General features: G+C 41.0%; 1 protein-coding gene across 8 annotated transcripts in view; it reads right to left on the bottom strand.

Annotated features, from left to right (window-relative positions):
- TXLNG (taxilin gamma) overlaps positions 1-16,464 on the bottom strand; it is a 59,581-nt gene that overhangs the window by 13,484 nt on the left and 29,633 nt on the right. For 7 of the 8 annotated variants that reach the window (XR_014258914.1, XM_082447107.1, XM_082447104.1 and 4 more), the window contains exons 2-6: positions 12,375-12,678; positions 9,732-9,823; positions 4,667-4,837; positions 2,823-3,017; positions 220-339 (exon numbers count right to left, since the gene is read on the bottom strand). Coding sequence is in view for 7 of the 8 variants with exons in the window: in XM_082447107.1 (XP_082303233.1) it covers positions 220-339; positions 2,823-3,017; positions 4,667-4,837; positions 9,732-9,823; positions 12,375-12,678 (882 nt within the window). In the remaining variant the exon portion in view is untranslated. The remainder of the gene's footprint in view (positions 1-219; positions 340-2,822; positions 3,018-4,666; positions 4,838-9,731; positions 9,824-12,374; positions 12,679-16,464) is intronic. The other variant, XM_082447109.1, reaches the window with a different exon arrangement.

Genomic DNA, 16,464 nt, shown 5'->3' with positions numbered 1-16,464 from the left:
CACTAACTTGGTCTAATCTCTCCAGTGTATCTTCTGTATATAAAGTTAAATAGAAAGAAAAGGCTAATGTTTTCTAACACACACGTGCCCTTCACAATCTAGAGCAAAAAAACAATTAGCACAACCCAGTGCTAATTTAAATGTAGAATAAGTTTAAATGTTTTAAATGGCTTTGGTTACAATTTTGGCAATCATGTCTTTTTAAGAAATTGCACTTACAAATTCTCTCTCTCTTTGATGTTTCTCATCAGCTTCTTTTATCAGCTGTGTTGTCTGCTGCAGTTTGGCATCCACAAGCTGTTGCTGCAGTTCCTTATGTTTGAATACTTTATCAATGTGCTACGGGGAAAGTAAAATTTCTTGTCACTTAATGAAAAAAGGGACAGAATGACGAGGAAACACGTAACAAGTTACAAGACCTCACTCATGAGGCTGTTTTTCCTGCTAATACCACCAGGGCTAATACCAGCGGGTGCCTGTCCACGTGCTGTGCTGGCAGAAGCCTGTGTCGGCATCCCTCCCTCCGGAGATGGCCCATCAGCACCTCAGCAGCCGGCCTCGTACCTCCTATTTCTGCCCTAAGGTGAAAATGAAGCTCAAATTGTATCAAGAAAAAGACGGCCAAGGAGATCAAACTGTTAAACCCATAATACATCATACACATAATTCCTGGATATTTTTTTCTCCCCATTAAATTTTCCCAAATCTCTCAGTTGGAGGCAGCATGCTGTGATGGGAGGAATGGCCCCAGTCGAATTCTCCCCCTTGCTGAATCTCAGTCCCCTCACCTGTGGGGGGTAGCCACACCCACACTGCAGAACTGTAAAGGCCAACGCAACGGCTATACTATGTAAGGTGCTTGGTGCCTGGCACTTATCAGATAAATTTGGTAAAAGGTCATTATGATTTCCAAGTGAAATTATTAAGTGGTTATTTATGTACAATAAAGTCATCAGAACATCCCTCCCTGACCAAGGAAAGAACATTCAATAATACTCAAACTGAATAAGGCTCAGAGGTAATGTGATTTCAACATACATAGCTTTCAAATTTTCTACATCTATAATGTGGCAGACTATCATATTAAACAACAAAACTAAAACAATAATTTTAAGAAAAGTGAGGGCTTTATAATCTAATAGAAAATTTATTCTCTAGGACAAAAAAAGTTTCCTCAATAAACACACTATAAGAATAAAAAAAGAGAGAAAAGGAAATCTTTATGTTAGAGACTTGACACATATCAACCAGTGAAACAGATGGGCTTTATTTGGATGATTCAAATAGGTTTTCTCTTTTTAAAACAAAAAACGGGGAGACAATCGGAAAAATTTAAATGATGACTAGATTTTAATATTAAATAATTACTGCTAATATTTTAGGTGTGAAAATGGTATTGTGGTCACACCTAAAAACGAATCCTTAGTCTTTTTGAGGTACACCCTCAAATATATATGAATGGACTGATACCTTGGATTTGCTTCAAAATAACCCAGGGGAAAGTGATGGGAATATAGTTGAAACTATGGTTTCATCTGCTAAAGCCAGGTGATACAGTCTCTACTTTTCTTCGTTTATAATTTTCCATAATAATAAGGAAAAAAAAAAGGTAAGCAAAAAGCATTGAGAGTGATACAAAGAAAATCTTTTAAAAAACTAACAGTTTTTGGAGGGCTATATGGGAAACTCTAAATTAATATAATCTAAAGTTTGCCTTGAGCTGGATAAAATAACCCACAGAGATGCCACAATCTTTTTTTTTTTTACATCAGCTATTTTAATCTATCTCTATAAGGGATACAACACACATAAGAGAACATTTTACTCACTTAAAAGGCAAGGGAATGGGCTTCCCTGGTGGCGCAGTGGTTGAGAGTCTGCCTGCCAATGCGGGGGACGCGGGTTCGGGCCCTGGTCTGGGGGGATCCCACATGCCGTGGAGCGGCTGGGCCCCGTGAGCCACAATTACTGAGCTTGCGCGTCTGGAGCCTGTGCTCCACAACAAAAGGGGCCGCGATAGTGAGAGGCCTGCGCACCGCGATGAAGAGTGGCCCCCGCTTGCCACAACTAGAGAAAGCCCTAGCACAAAAACGAAGACCCAACACAGCCATAAATAAATAAATAAATAATTTAAAAAAAAAAAAGGCAAGGGATGTGTCATTTAAAGAACCTAACCCTTTGTTCCTGCCCATTTGACCTCTAAAAGGGAGGAACTTTAAAAAAAGCACATGATCGCCTATTTGCGTTTAATCTAGACACCCATCCCAGACTTCCCAACTAGCTTGTAGAACTCTTAGTTGGAGGCCAGTGACCAAGATGAGGTGCCACAGATCCTTCCAGTAAACTTTTTCCTTCAATTGGGTGTATAAGCGTTTAGAAATAGGTTCGTTTTTTCTCCCAAATACTATAAAGCTGCCACTAAAAAAAAAATATCTGAAACACAGGCATAACGGAATGATAGTGTAGACCATACAGATTATCATAGACGTCTAAAATACAGCATATTTTGGGGCCAGGTACTTACTCACTTTTAGTCTAGATAAGGGGAAAATCTATGCTAAAATTACAATCTTCCAGAATCACACGGAAGACGAGTAGTGCTTAACACTGTCTCCAAGAAATTGCCTCACGCACCCAAATCCACTGACTTCTGGGCCATCGAGTATGGTCCCCAAGAATCCTGTGAGGGAAGGCCAGACTTCCACCATGCATACACAAAGGTTCTAAAACACCCTGGAGGAAGAAGGTTCTAAAACACCCTGAAGGAAGAGTTTTAGGGAATGCTTTTGGTTCGTAGTGAGGGGACACACCAGTTACCCTACCTCCTCCCTCAGTGCGTACTGCTCGATGAGCTTCTTCAGCTTTTCGCCCAGCTCGACGTTCTCCTGGCGGAGCTTGGCATTGTGTATGTCGTGTTGCTCCAGCTGTGCCTGGATTTCATTCAAAGTGATTTGGAAGTGCGCAGTGGCCTCTTTCCGTCTTTCTTCCTCCTCTCGTGCCTGTTGCATATTTTCTTCCTTATTATCCAAAACAATTTCTGTTAATCGTACAGACCTACAAATGGCACAGACGCCCACAAAAGACACTGCTGCCATGTGGGTTCACTGCTTGCTGCACTGAAGTGATGCTTCTGAACTAGAATTCCTTCCCTTTATTTAGGACCGGAAGGCTCTCGTTTGAAAGCAAGCAGCTTCTCCTAGGTAGATAATCAGAGAGGCGCCGACTGCCCTGCTCTACAGTAAGTGCTCCGTGGCCAACTAAAGCTCACCACGCTGAGAGACGAGGAAGGAGTCTCACCAGGCAGCCAGCTCCCTCCACGTGGGCTTCCCAAATACCCTCCCCCTTGCTAGTCCTGCAGGGCAGCATCTGAAATCAGCCTGAAGAGGGCGATCCCTTCCTGCCCCTTACTTTCTGGGTCACAGCTTCTACTCCCCTAGATGGCAAGGGACAAAAGGAATCTGCATCTCAAAAGCTTAGTCCCAACTCTTGCTCAGATCCAAGTGCTAAGAGACCTTTACGTGTCTAGTGTCTAAAGCATTACCAGTCCAATCAAAGTGTGGACTTGCTATGGGGAAAAAATACAACTCAGTTTCATGAACACCGAAATCCAAGGATTCAAAAGCAAAGAAAACCTGACGGCTCCCACATCAGGTAAAGGTCCATTTCCTGAGGGCTCCTATGTTCTAGGGCCTTGGGTGCCTGCCATGGTGGGGGAGTCTCATGAGCAATCCGGCTCAGTCAAAATCATACCACAACTGCACATGAGGACAGGCCCACCCCTGTGTCTCTGCCTTCTTCCCTTCTTCCTCTGTTGGTACCAACTAACTTTTGGGTACCGCTGCTTTGTCTTTTAATCAGCCGAGGAATAAGCGCTCTTCTGAAAGTACTTGGCAATGGGGAACTGGGATGGACAAGGGTGGCCGGTGATGTAACCAACGAACAGCCCTTGAGGAGCTCAGTGGGGCCTTTCCCGTCCCTCAAGTCTGCTCCTACTCGGCTTCTCATTTCACGTCCACTTTTCACACATGCTAATGAACGACCTCAGTGCTCAGCAGGAAACTGCAAATTTGAGCTTCCTAAGCCATGGCTCCTAGTGGGAAACCTGTGGTCTAAACATCAATCTCATCTAGATTCCCCACGAGCAAGTATGAGCAAGTATGAGGTACGTTAAGAAGCACAAGGCCAAGCAAAATAGAACGGTGGCATCCCTGTCTCCAAGGAGAGACAAGGATTTAGTTCAAATAGGTACACAGTGACTATAAATCAAGCTAAGTCAGTCCCTCCTGAAAAACAGAAAAAGGAACCAGACTTCCCTGGTGCTGCAGTGGTTAAGAATCCACCTGCCAATGCAGTGAAGAGGGTTCGATCCCTGGTCCAGGAAGATTCCACATGCCGCAGAGCAATTAAGCCCGTGTGCCACAACTAGAGCCTGAGCTCTAGGGCCCTTGAGCCACAACCACTGAGGCCATGAGCCACAACTACTGAAGCCCGCACGCCTAGAGCCTGTGCTCCGCAACAAGAGAAGCCCGTGCACTGCAACAAAGAGTAGCCCCTGCTCGCCGCAACTAGAGAAAGCCCGCGCACAGCAACAAAGACCCAACACAGCCAAAAATAAATTTTAAAAAATTAAAAAAAAAAAGAAAGAAAAAAAAAGGAACCAACTCACCTTTAACGTCTTATTGTGACGCTGAAGTTCCCTGCAAAGAGACTCGAGTTTGCTTCTTGCCAAGATAGCCTTGCTGTGTTCACTCTGCAAATGAACTTTCTCTTTCACGATCTGGGCTTGCTTCTTCTGCAGAATCTTCATTTGCTTCTGAACGTTCCTGCTCTCCTCCAGCTAAAAGTAATAAGCACTTTACATTTAGGAAATACAGCGAAAACCTTTGAGTTATGGCTGGAAGAATTACAATAAGAAGTAAGGAATACATTTCCAAAAACCCACAGTATTGTAGTGTAATATTTTATTTAAACTGTTTCATGCCATGCTACCCTGCCAACCTTCTCTTTTCCCATTGTGATAGGAAAGTAAGTAAATGATTTAGGGTAGGAAAAAAACAATCTTAATCTCTTTATTTATTAAAAACAAAAATAATGACGTTCTGGACAACTTTTTAGGAATCAACACCATAAAGTTTTACTTTCTTGAAAAACACGCTCAAGCTACTTTATTGAAACGATCCTCCAAATTAGAACTCAATAAGCAGCACTCAGTTCTTTGCAAGTGAGGGGGGAGCACTGCAACTGTAGGTCTGGAGCAAATGCGTCTGTTTCAAGGTTACACCAACACCAACAGATAAGATGGCAGCCTTACTGACCTGTTAACTGGAGAAGGAAAGGATGCTGAGTCACTATTTCAAGAGCAAGAGCGACACCTTGTGGCCTCTCAAAACATACCACGCATCCTTACAGGCGAGATGCTTATAGCTATTAAAAACACCTTTACGGAAATTCCCCCCAGAAAATAATTTTGTTTTTGTAAAATACTCTCATAAAGTAACCTTACTCAGGACCGTGGGCTGCAGGATCTGCACACACTATCAGTAACTCCACCGAGGGCTGGAACTCCCCCTGCCCTCCCCGGATTCAACGTAACCACAACCCTGAATCCTGGGGTCACTATTCCTTTGCTCTCCTCCGTATTTTATGTCGTCCGTGTGTGGTCCTAAAAGAAATCGTTTTGATTTTAATTGTTCTGACTTTATTGTGGTTACTGCAACTGAGAAACCAAAATTTAAAATTTTCTTTAATTTAAATGAACTCAAGGGACTTCCCTGGTGGTCCAGTGGTAAGGAATCCACCTTACAGTGCAGGGGACACGGGTTCGATCCCTGGTCAGGGAACTAAGATCCCACATGCCACAGGGCAACTAAGCCCACATGCCACAACTACAGAGCCCTCGCGCCCTGGAACCTGCGCGTCACAACTAAAGAAGAGAAAACCCGCAGGCCACAACTAGAGAGAAGTCCTGCACACTACAACGAAGAGCCCGCGCACCACAACGGAAGAGCCCGCGTGCTGCTAAGACCCAACGCAGCCAAAAATAAATAAGTAAATAATAAATAAGTCTTTAAAAATTAAAAAATAAAATAAATAAATAAATGAATTCAAGATTAAATGGCCACATGTGACTAGTGGCTACCATTCTGGACAGCACAGCTGAAGATTACACTGCTAGGACTCATTCAGATTGTTTGCATGTAGCTACAGAGCAGGGACCAGCAAACCTACTCTGTAAATGGCCAGAAAGGAAATATTTTAGGCTTTGCAGGCCACAACATGTCGGTTGTGTCGTCACTGTCTTTTAAACAACACTTAAGTAAAACCATTCTTAGCTTGTGGGCAGTACAAAAACAGGCCTTGCTGGCTTTGGCCCTCAGGTTGTATGCTATTTCACTTTTTTAAAACTATGCAGGGACTTCCCTGGTGGTCCAGTGGTTAAGAATCTGCCTTCCAATGCAGGCGACGCGGGTTCGATCCCTGGTCGGGGAAATAAGATCCCACATGCTGCGGGGCAACTAAGCCTATGCGCCACAGCTAAAATGAGCCCGTGTGCCGCAACTAGAGAGCCCACGTGCCGCAACGAAAGATCCCGCAGGCCACAACTAAGACTTGACGCAGCCAATAAATAAATAAATATTTTATAAAATAAAATAAAAACATGCAGCACACAACACACTTTGTTGACCCAGTCTCTTGTCAATAGGCAATTGAGTTGTTTCCAGGTACTCACAACAATTCGCATATTCTCACACATGGGCTTCCTGGTATACACCATGCAAGAATTTAGCCTGAGTGCAAACCTAGAACTGGGGTTGTGGGGAAGTGATTTCTAAATGTTCTGTTGCACATGACAATGGCACACTGTTTTCCAGAGTGGCCGGCACATTTACTCTCCCACCAGCAATTTATAAGAAATCATGTAGATGCACTTCTCCAAAACTTCATACGATCACAATTCTTCATTTATGCCACTTACACTGGACATAAAAAAACATGTTGCTATGGTCTTGATTTGCATTTCCCTGATTATTCATAAGATTGAACATCCCTTGTATGTTTATGTACCTTTATGTTAAGATATCTTCGAATCTTGATGTTTCTCCACTTCTATGAAATGCCTCTTACACGTCTCTTGCCCAGTTTTCCATTGGGTTAATTGTCCTTTTCGTATTCATTTGTAGGTGTTCCTTAGATATTCCTCACATTGAATCTTATACTGGTTATTATTTGTTGGAAATATGTTCTCCCCAGTTTGTAATGTGTCGTCTCACTTTCTTTTAAAATGTCGTTTGATGAACAGAAAGTCTTAATTTCAATATAGCCAATTTCTGAAATCTTTTCTCTGGTAGTGCTTTTTGTGTCATAAGAAATCCTTCTCTTAATCCAAGTTTGGAAAAATATTAACCTATTAATATATTTAAATAAACCTAAATGATATCTAAAATTTTCATTTAAGTCCTTAATCACTGTATATGGTGTTCAAGGATCTAAATTCATTTTTTCCCCCATAAGGATATCCACTTTTTAAGCTCCGTTAATTTCTTAAGGATGGTATAATTCTCCCCTAAATGCAACTATAGATTCCATAAAATGCTCCTCAAAATCCCCAAGGGGTGTTTTCTTCCCATGGAACTAATAAGTTGAATCTAAAATTTTATAGAGAGTAGAGAGTCAAGAACAGCCAAGATACTTCTGATGAAGAGAAGATACACCTACCCAACCAGATAATCAAGACTTATTATTACACTATAATAATTTACACAAACTAAGGAATGGGAAAGAACAGCACCACTACGTACTTAAGGACCATGTTACAGGCCTAATGGGATCCACACTTTGCAAGTGAAATGTGACAATTTCATACACCCATGTTATCTGGAGAACGTGGCAGCCACAAGATCTCCCCAGAGGACAATCCCCATCACAGAGCAGGCACCCCTCCAGCTGCTCTACAGGACTTTCCTGTCTGAGCCACAAGCACCAGTGATGTCAGACGATGCTGTCACCAAAAGGACAGAGGACAGTGATGGCAAAAGGGAAGTTTTCGGAATAATCCTCAGGAAAAGCCTACTCCCTTGATAGTCTCACTGCTACATAACCTACATGCTCTACCTTTTAAAAGAAATGAGTGTTGTTTCAAAAAACAAAGCTTTATAACATTTTCTGAAAACAGTACACGTTTAGTCCTTCATATGCTCAGCACAAGTCTAAATCAAAGAGAGGTTGCTCACTAAGCAAGTCTTCAACGTGTCACATCCTAAAATGAATGTAGCGATGATTACTGGTGCTTTAAAAGAATTAACCATACCCTCCCCTCCCCCCCGACACACAAAACAAATGCCACAAACAAAACACCCTAGACCCTTGCTGCTTAAAAAGTGTGATCCAAGGGCTAAGAGTATCATCATCAACCTCACCTGGGAACTTGTTAAAATGCCGACTCTCAGGCCCCAGACCCAGTGAATCACAATGTGCCTTTGAACAACAAAAGTCCCAGCATCTGCGTGAGTCTAAGAAGGACTGCTCTAGGCCACTATCTGCCCTTTCTTCTCCTAATCCACGTGTGACTGTCTGCTGTTGTCCCAACAACACTGGGTCAAGTAGCTAACCTGCTACACTGCTTTTTTTTCTTTTACTCTTTTCTCCAATTTTTTTCTTTTCCCTTTTTTGTTTTTGTCTTCTTTTTCTACCACTTCTCACATGATTCTCTTCATGTGGATGGAACCAATAGGGACTGTCTTCCACAGCCAATGGAAGTGTTCCTTTCCTGAAGCCAACAATCTGACCTTGTTGTGTTTTCTGCCATCTTTGCATTTGTGACTGTTCTAGGCCACTTTCATTGATGCCCGGGGTTTCCTGCTGCTCTGAACAGAAGGTGCCAGACTGCTGAACGCCAGCTAAGTGGGGGTATTCATGGACCCCTTTGTAAACTGAAGGAAAATATAACTGTAATTGAGTAATAATTCATTATCAAAGCTGGTCACTGACAAAAAGTAGCATTTACGACATGGAATAACTGCTTTATCAACAGATGAAAATGCACAAACATTGTCCATGATAATTCACCTAAGTATTTCACAAAGGACGTTAATTTAGCATATTAGAACCATTCATTCTAAAAGCTTCCCACAACCCTTATTTCAAAGGGTTCAATGGCTTCCCCATTCTTCAACTTAAAGAGGACAGCAGTGTTTCCATATTGAAACTGCTTTCATAATTTGACAAAGAGAATTAATGCTACTTGAAATAACTCAGGCACAGAACAAATGAGGTTAATTTCTTTGGAAGATGGAAAAAGGAATGTCTGGCACATAGGAGATACTAAATAAATATTTCCTGAGACACAGTATTGTTTTAGCAGACTATTTCACCTAACTCACAATTTCAGTCACAATGGTTAGAGCCTTTATCTCTAGAATTCCCTTGGGAAAAGTTAACTACAGGAACCACTACACTCCAACTGACTGGCATTTAAAGCACCACAACACAAGACTGAGTTTTAGAAAATCTATGCTGTATCTTTAGCATTATAATGCTCCATATATGTAACACCTTACAAAATGAAGTCATACAAGCAACAAAAAGCCCCAAGAAATCAGATTCTCCTCTTCAATTCTGGAGTAAAGTATAATTTTACATTTAAAGCTACATCATATTTTAAAAAGCTTATCAAGCACATACACATTTTGCTATACTCTATATGGACCTCACTCCCTTGATTTAATACTCACAAGATCGGCATATTTCTTACAGAGAGCTGCCAGCTTTTCTTCTGGAGTTGAAAGGGTGTTTAGGGCTTGCATCAATAATAAGACTTCTTTTCCTGATGATTAACAAGATAAGAAATAAGTCCCAGAAGAAGAATGAGATCAACCTGTAAACTCTAAATAACACTTCCTATGTTCTGACATCCAGAGTAAAATAATTTATGCCTGTAACTAGAAATAAGAGATTTACTAGCTAAATTAAGAAAGCTATTTTTAAAATCTGGATCAGCACGCACCCCTTCCTCCCCATCTCCACCCCAAATTTCTTCACTCACTAACACTGCGAGCTATTTGTGAAAAGAACTCTTGCTGAAGGCTTAAAAATTTCCTTGCTTAACCACTGATATCCAAGTTAAGAAAAAGGGCAAGTTACAAAGGGCAGAATATTTTTATATGCTTCCTCCTAACCAAGTACAAATATAGAAGGAAGTTCAAAGGCAATTTCGGGTGGTACTCTCTGCCTATCTAAGACGCTCATTATCACTGGTGACACAGATCTTTTCCTTTGAGCAATTTAAATAACTTCTGATGACTTAGTAAGCATATTCTGTGTGTTAACCAAATTTAGTGTAAAAAAAAAAAAGAAGAAGAAGGATGTCAAGATGGGACTTCCTTTGGGAAAAAGAGCTGAACAGTATTTTAAGGACTCTGGCAGGGAGAAGCAGGTGACTGAGACAGGATGGAACAAATGGTGTTTTAAAATAAGTGATAAGTTTTATTTCTTCAGCTGGGTGGTAGGTACCATTTTTATTTTTTTAAACATTCACTCTTCATGAAGGGTATTTCATTAAAAATACATATGTGATGGCAATTTCCTGGTGGTCCAGTGGTTAAGACGCCGTGCTTCCACTGCAGGGGGCACGGGTTCAATCCCTGGTTAGGGAACTAAGATCCCGCATGCTGTGCAGCATGGCGGAAAAAAAAAAAAAAAGTGAAAATGACTTTGACTTTGGTATACGGTGTACAGATTGCTATGAGGAAAACAAGCAGGCTAACTTCAAAACAGAATCCTTTTCCATCCACAGAAAATTTTAGCAACAAATCCTCTCTCGTTTGGCCCAAGACCAATAAGAATTTTAAAAGAGACGACAAAATATGATTATTGAATATGATTAGAAATAACAGTAAGGTAACTTGCAATTTTTATGAAGATTTTTAAACTCACACTCTACCTGGTTTTTTCTGAGATACAACTCACATACCATAAAATTCACCCTTTTAAAGTGTACAGTTGAGTATAATCACTAAGTCGTACAACTATCACCACTGTCTAATTTCAGAAACCCCATGTCCATGAGCGGCCACTCCCCAGGCTCCCTCCTCCAGGTCCCTGGCAGCCACTACTCTACTTCCTGTTTCCACGGATTTGCCAATTCTAGACATTTCATATTAAGTGGAATCATTTAATTTGTGGCCTTTTGTGTCTGGTTTCTTTCACTTAGCATAATAGTTTCAAGGTTCACCCACAATGTATCAAGACTTCATTCCTTTCTACCACTGAATAATATTCCATGTACAGACAGACCACATTTTGTTTATCCACTCATCAGCTGATGGGTAACTGTGTTGTTTGGACTTTTCAGCTATCATGAATAAAGCCGCCTCGAGCACTCCTTCACACGTTTTTGTGTGGACACGTTTTCAACCCTCTTGGGAATATAACTAGATGTAGAACTGCACGGTCGCATGGTAACATTATGTGTAACTTTTTAAGACTCCTTCTGCTTTTACACATTTAACTGGGGCTTCTAATATTGAAGAAATTTGTCTTGTTCGTAAGGAATTAAAAATTTATAGAAATATGAAATATAGTTGTAAGTTTGCCAAGTTAACAGAAAATGGGTATAATACGAAGGATCACTCCAACTCAGCATATAGAAAACCAAACAAATTTAAACACTGTTAATCTCAGGTAGAATAAGTATAAAAAACTTAGGGGCAACCAGTAAGCTTAAAATAAAAGGGGAATTCAGATTTCCTAATGAGATTTACCGTACCACATTCTTTGTCCTGAATCTCAAACACAGCAGAAGAAAGAAAACATACCCTTGAAAACCAGTCTTAACCCACTTCTTGAACTTCACCTAACGTTATATCGTCTCTAAAGTTTTGTGACTAGGTTTAAAATAAAATGACCAAATAAATATACAGTTTTCACAGTAAATTTTGGTCAGACTACATTAAAGATGCAAACAAGGCAAGTCAAATACTACTTCTGTCTGGGACTTCCCTGGTGGTCCAGTAGTTAGGACTTGGCGCTTTCACTGCCAAGGGCGCGGGTTCAACCCCTGGTCAGGGAACTAAGATCCTGCAAGGCTCGTGGTGAAGCTGGTGGTGGGGACTACTCCTGTCAAATTGGCCCCAGATTTTTTTCACGAAAGCCCATTCTTGACTACTGAGAGAGAAGTAACCTCCTCCTCTGCTGTCTCGGGCCCCCGGCACGTCACTGCAGCAGACAGGCCGCCTGCCCCACTGAAGACAACAGATGGGTCAGCTGAGCAACATTGCCCCCCGACGCTGGCCATGCTCATCACCACCTGTGCTGCGGACAATACAAGTCAAAGGAGCAACGTGTGAAACATGCAACCCCCAAGCTGAGGTTGTTACCTAAGGTTTTGTCTTTGTTCCTGTCGCACTCTGAATCTTGCTGACCATCAGGGGGATCTGTTCGAGCCTCTCGCCCAGGAATTTCCTCCCTTGACTCTTGTGTGCAGTACGCTGGGCTCACCAAACTCCTGCCCTTCGTAATAAAGTCACTGTGTGCATCCTCTTCCAAGGAATGCTTGTTACTTGTGCCACCACAGTGTGAGCCTTGATGCTGAAGAATATCATTGGACTGAGAGTTATGCAACATATCCGTTTTCACCCCTAGCCCGCACATTCCAGCTTCTTCCATTGTGCCAATCACAAACTAGAGGGAAGGGGAGAGGAGAAAAAAAGATGGGAAGGGGGGTTAAATTAAATGTAATCAATGTTTACAATCCATCACACACCACAGGTTGACAGCTTTTTTCTTTCTTAGTCATTTGTAAAACCGATGTAAATACGGTAGTTTCTAAGTTTCACTGAGAGGTGACCTCACTGTAAATAAGAAAATTAAAGTTAAGATGGCCAAAAAACAAATGAAAAGATGCTTAATATCACTAATTATTAGAGAAATGCAAATCAAAACTACAATGAGGTATTACCTCACACCAGTCAGAATGGCCATCATCAAAAAATCTACAAACAATAAATGCTGGAGAGGGTGTGGAGAAAAGGGAACCCTCTTGCACTGTTGGTGGGAATGTAAATTGATACAGCCACTATGGAGAATAGTATGGAGGTCACTTAAAAAACTAAAAATAGAACTACCATACGACCCAGCAATCCCACTACTGGGCATATACCCTGAGAAAACCATAATTCAAAAAGATACATGCACTGCAGCACTATTGACAATAGCCAGGACACGGAAGCAACCTAAATGTCCATCAACGGAGGAACGGATAAAAGAAGATGTGGTACATATATACAATGGAATACTACTCGGCCATAAAAAAGAATGAAATGCCATTTGCAGCAACATGGATGGACCAAGAGATTATCATACTGAGTAAAGTAAGTCAGAAAGAGAAAGACAAATATCATATGATATCATTTATATGTAGAATCTAAAAAAATGGTACAAATGAACTTATTTACAAAACAGAAATAGACTCACAGATGTAGAAAACTTACGGTTACCATGGGGGAAGGGGGGGAGGGATAAACTGGGAGGTTGGGATTGACAGATACACACTACTATATATAAAAGTAGATAACTAATAAGGACCTGCTGTATAGCACAGGGAACTTTACTCAATACTCTGTAATGGCCTATATGGGAAAAGAATCTAAAAAACAGTGGATATACATATATGTGTAACTGATTCACTTTCCTGTACACCTGAAACTAACACAACATTGTAAATCAACTATACTCCAATAAAAATTAAAAAAAGAAAATTAAAGTTAAAACAAATCACAGAACTCAGTGGTACCAAAGGAAGCAAGAAATGCCATTTATTTGTACATCTAAACTTATTTCAAAAAAAAAAGTATCAAGTTGTGTTAGTGCCCTAGCCAATAAAAAATAAACTTATTTCCTTATAAAAATTCACCACTTGAGATAATTAGCATCTTAAAAGACATGAAATTATCCCAAGTTAACGAATGTTAATTATTCTGCTCTTAGCCTCTAGGACACAGTACAGCAGAGATGGCTCACTGGCTGTCCAGCAGAAACCCAGGCTCCTCCACAATCCTGTGGAGCCGGGACACTGGTGGCCAAGCGCTCAGACCTGCCGACGCTTCCCAGCCCCTTTCATCTGGCCGGGACTCCCATGCAAAGCTCCCACCAATAAAATGTGAGCCCAAGGGATGACTTTTCCTTCTGCAACAAAACTTTTCTTAGAAGCACACGTTCTTTCTCCCCCATCTCTTTCCCACTCTGGCTGGACGCAGAGGTCTCCAAGACCCCAAGAGACGGCAGAGCCACAGGATGAAAGCAGCCTGCACCCCTGAAGCTCACATATCTATACAAGGAAAGCCATCCGTCTTACTAAGAACACCCACATTGGACTATCAGATGAGAAAGAGAATACCTTTCTTTCTTATAAAGCCACAGACATTGTGAGAATTAGGCTTTAAACAGCTACCCCTGCCCTAACAAATACAGACAGCAGGCATGGGAGAGACGGCTTCATTCTAGTATTTTATTCTCCATCAGTACTTTAAACTTCCCCTCTCTTCTATCATACTGTTAACCCATTTACTTATGGGGGGGGTGTTTTTCCCCTGGTTGACACTACTTGGTCATATGATGGGGCACAAATTTAAATTCTGTATATTTCCTCTCTGCATGAAAGAGGGCCTCTTCCTTTTTTGAATAACATAACTGATGGGGAGGTGGCTAATACCTATCTCTTATCACAAGTGGACAAAAGCTACTCTACAAAGTTAATAGGAAAACAGAGATTTATTTTTTCAAGTTACAATAGTATCCAGCTGAAGAAATGAATATAATTTAAAGTATCAAAGTAGCAGGGGATGGAGAGGTTAAGGGAACTAAATCCTCATCTTTTATAGTCCAACGTTGATAAATCAAGTACTGTGCTTTTGCAAAAACAAACTGGTGCAGCCACTTTTAAAATCTCTTTCACAATATGGCTACCTTCCAATCCAGTTAATTCTACCCCTAGGATTTTACCCTAGTATGTACAGATGTGCAGCCAAAGGCCAAGAATGTTTAAAACCACACTATTTGTAATTGCCCCCGAATGAAATCAACCCAAATTTCTATCAACAGAAGAATGGATGCATTGTAGTGTGTTCATACGATCCAGCAGTGAGAAAGAAGTACTGCTAGATGCAGCAACAGGGATGAGTCTCATAGAATTTTGTGAGGAAGGTGCCAGAAGAAAACATACTACAGGAAACCATTTACATATAAAGTTCAGAAACAGGCAAAACTAATCAATGGTGCTAGAAATCAAGAGTGTGTTTACCGCTGGGGGTAGGGCCTTCTGGGGTGCTCGGTAATAGTCTGTTTCTTGATCTAGGTGGGGTAACGTAGATGTTCACTTTGTGAAAATTCATTAAGCCTAAACCTTTATGATTTGTATACTTTTCTGAATGTATGTTTTACTTCAATAAGGTTTATTTTAGAAGTTGCAATTTATATATTATTCAAGCATTATGAAGAACCAAAACAGAAATATTTTCCTCTGGGGAGAGAGATTAGAGATGCATTGCTTTTCTGATACTACTTTTTAAAAAATGTGCCTGTAATACTTTTTCTTAAAAAAATTAATGCATTAAGGGGAAATGCGTTGTTTAGAGTTATGGTTTGATGCTACACTCAAATTCTTTCCAAAAAATTTAAAAATTCTCTTCCATACGTAATGCAGTCCATAAAGCAGTATTTCTCAAATGTAATCCAGAGATATTAGGTCTACAAAAAAATTACCAAGGATTTAGGAAATGTCTTTTGTTAAATTTCATTACTGCAGAAACTTCCTAAAGTCCTTGATAGGCCCAAATAACATACAGAAGTATTACTATCAAACCAAATGCAAAGTGATCTTTTTTTTTTTTTTTTGGCTGCACCATGCGGCTTACAGAATCTTAGTTCCCCGACCAGGGATTGAACCTGGGCCCTCGGCAGTGAAAGTGCAGAGTCCTAACCACTGGACCACCAGGGAATTCCTGCCAAGTGATCATTTTAATGCTACATTATACACAGAACTACTAGTTCCACCTCTATTTTATACCAAATATTAAACTGTCATATACTAGTTGGGCAGATGGATAATGTTAACAGAGACTCTTTATGCAAAAGCAATACTGAGAAGAAGAAAAAAAAAAAAAACAACCCAGTGCTATTAATACCATCTTCCCCAACTTTTTAAAAACTAATGAATTAATTAATTTTTATTTTTGACTGCGTTGGGTCTTCGTTGCTGCGCATGGGCTTTCTCTAGTTGCGGCGAGCGGGGGCTACTCTTCGTTGCGGTGCACGGGCTTCTCATTGCGGTGGCTTCTCTTGTTGCGAAGCACGGGCTCTAGGCGCGCGGGCTTCAGTAGTCGTGGCTCCCGGGCTCCAGAGCGCAGGCTCAGTAGTTGTGGCGCACGGGCTTAGATGCTCTGCGGCATGTGGGATCTTCCCGGACCAGGG

The sequence above is a fragment of the Balaenoptera physalus genome, assembly GCF_965194825.1.
Source record: "Balaenoptera physalus genome assembly, chromosome: X".
NCBI classification, from domain to species: domain Eukaryota; kingdom Metazoa; phylum Chordata; class Mammalia; order Artiodactyla; family Balaenopteridae; genus Balaenoptera; species Balaenoptera physalus.
Note: the sequence above shows the minus strand (reverse complement) of the source record. Positions and strands in the feature narration are given on the sequence as shown.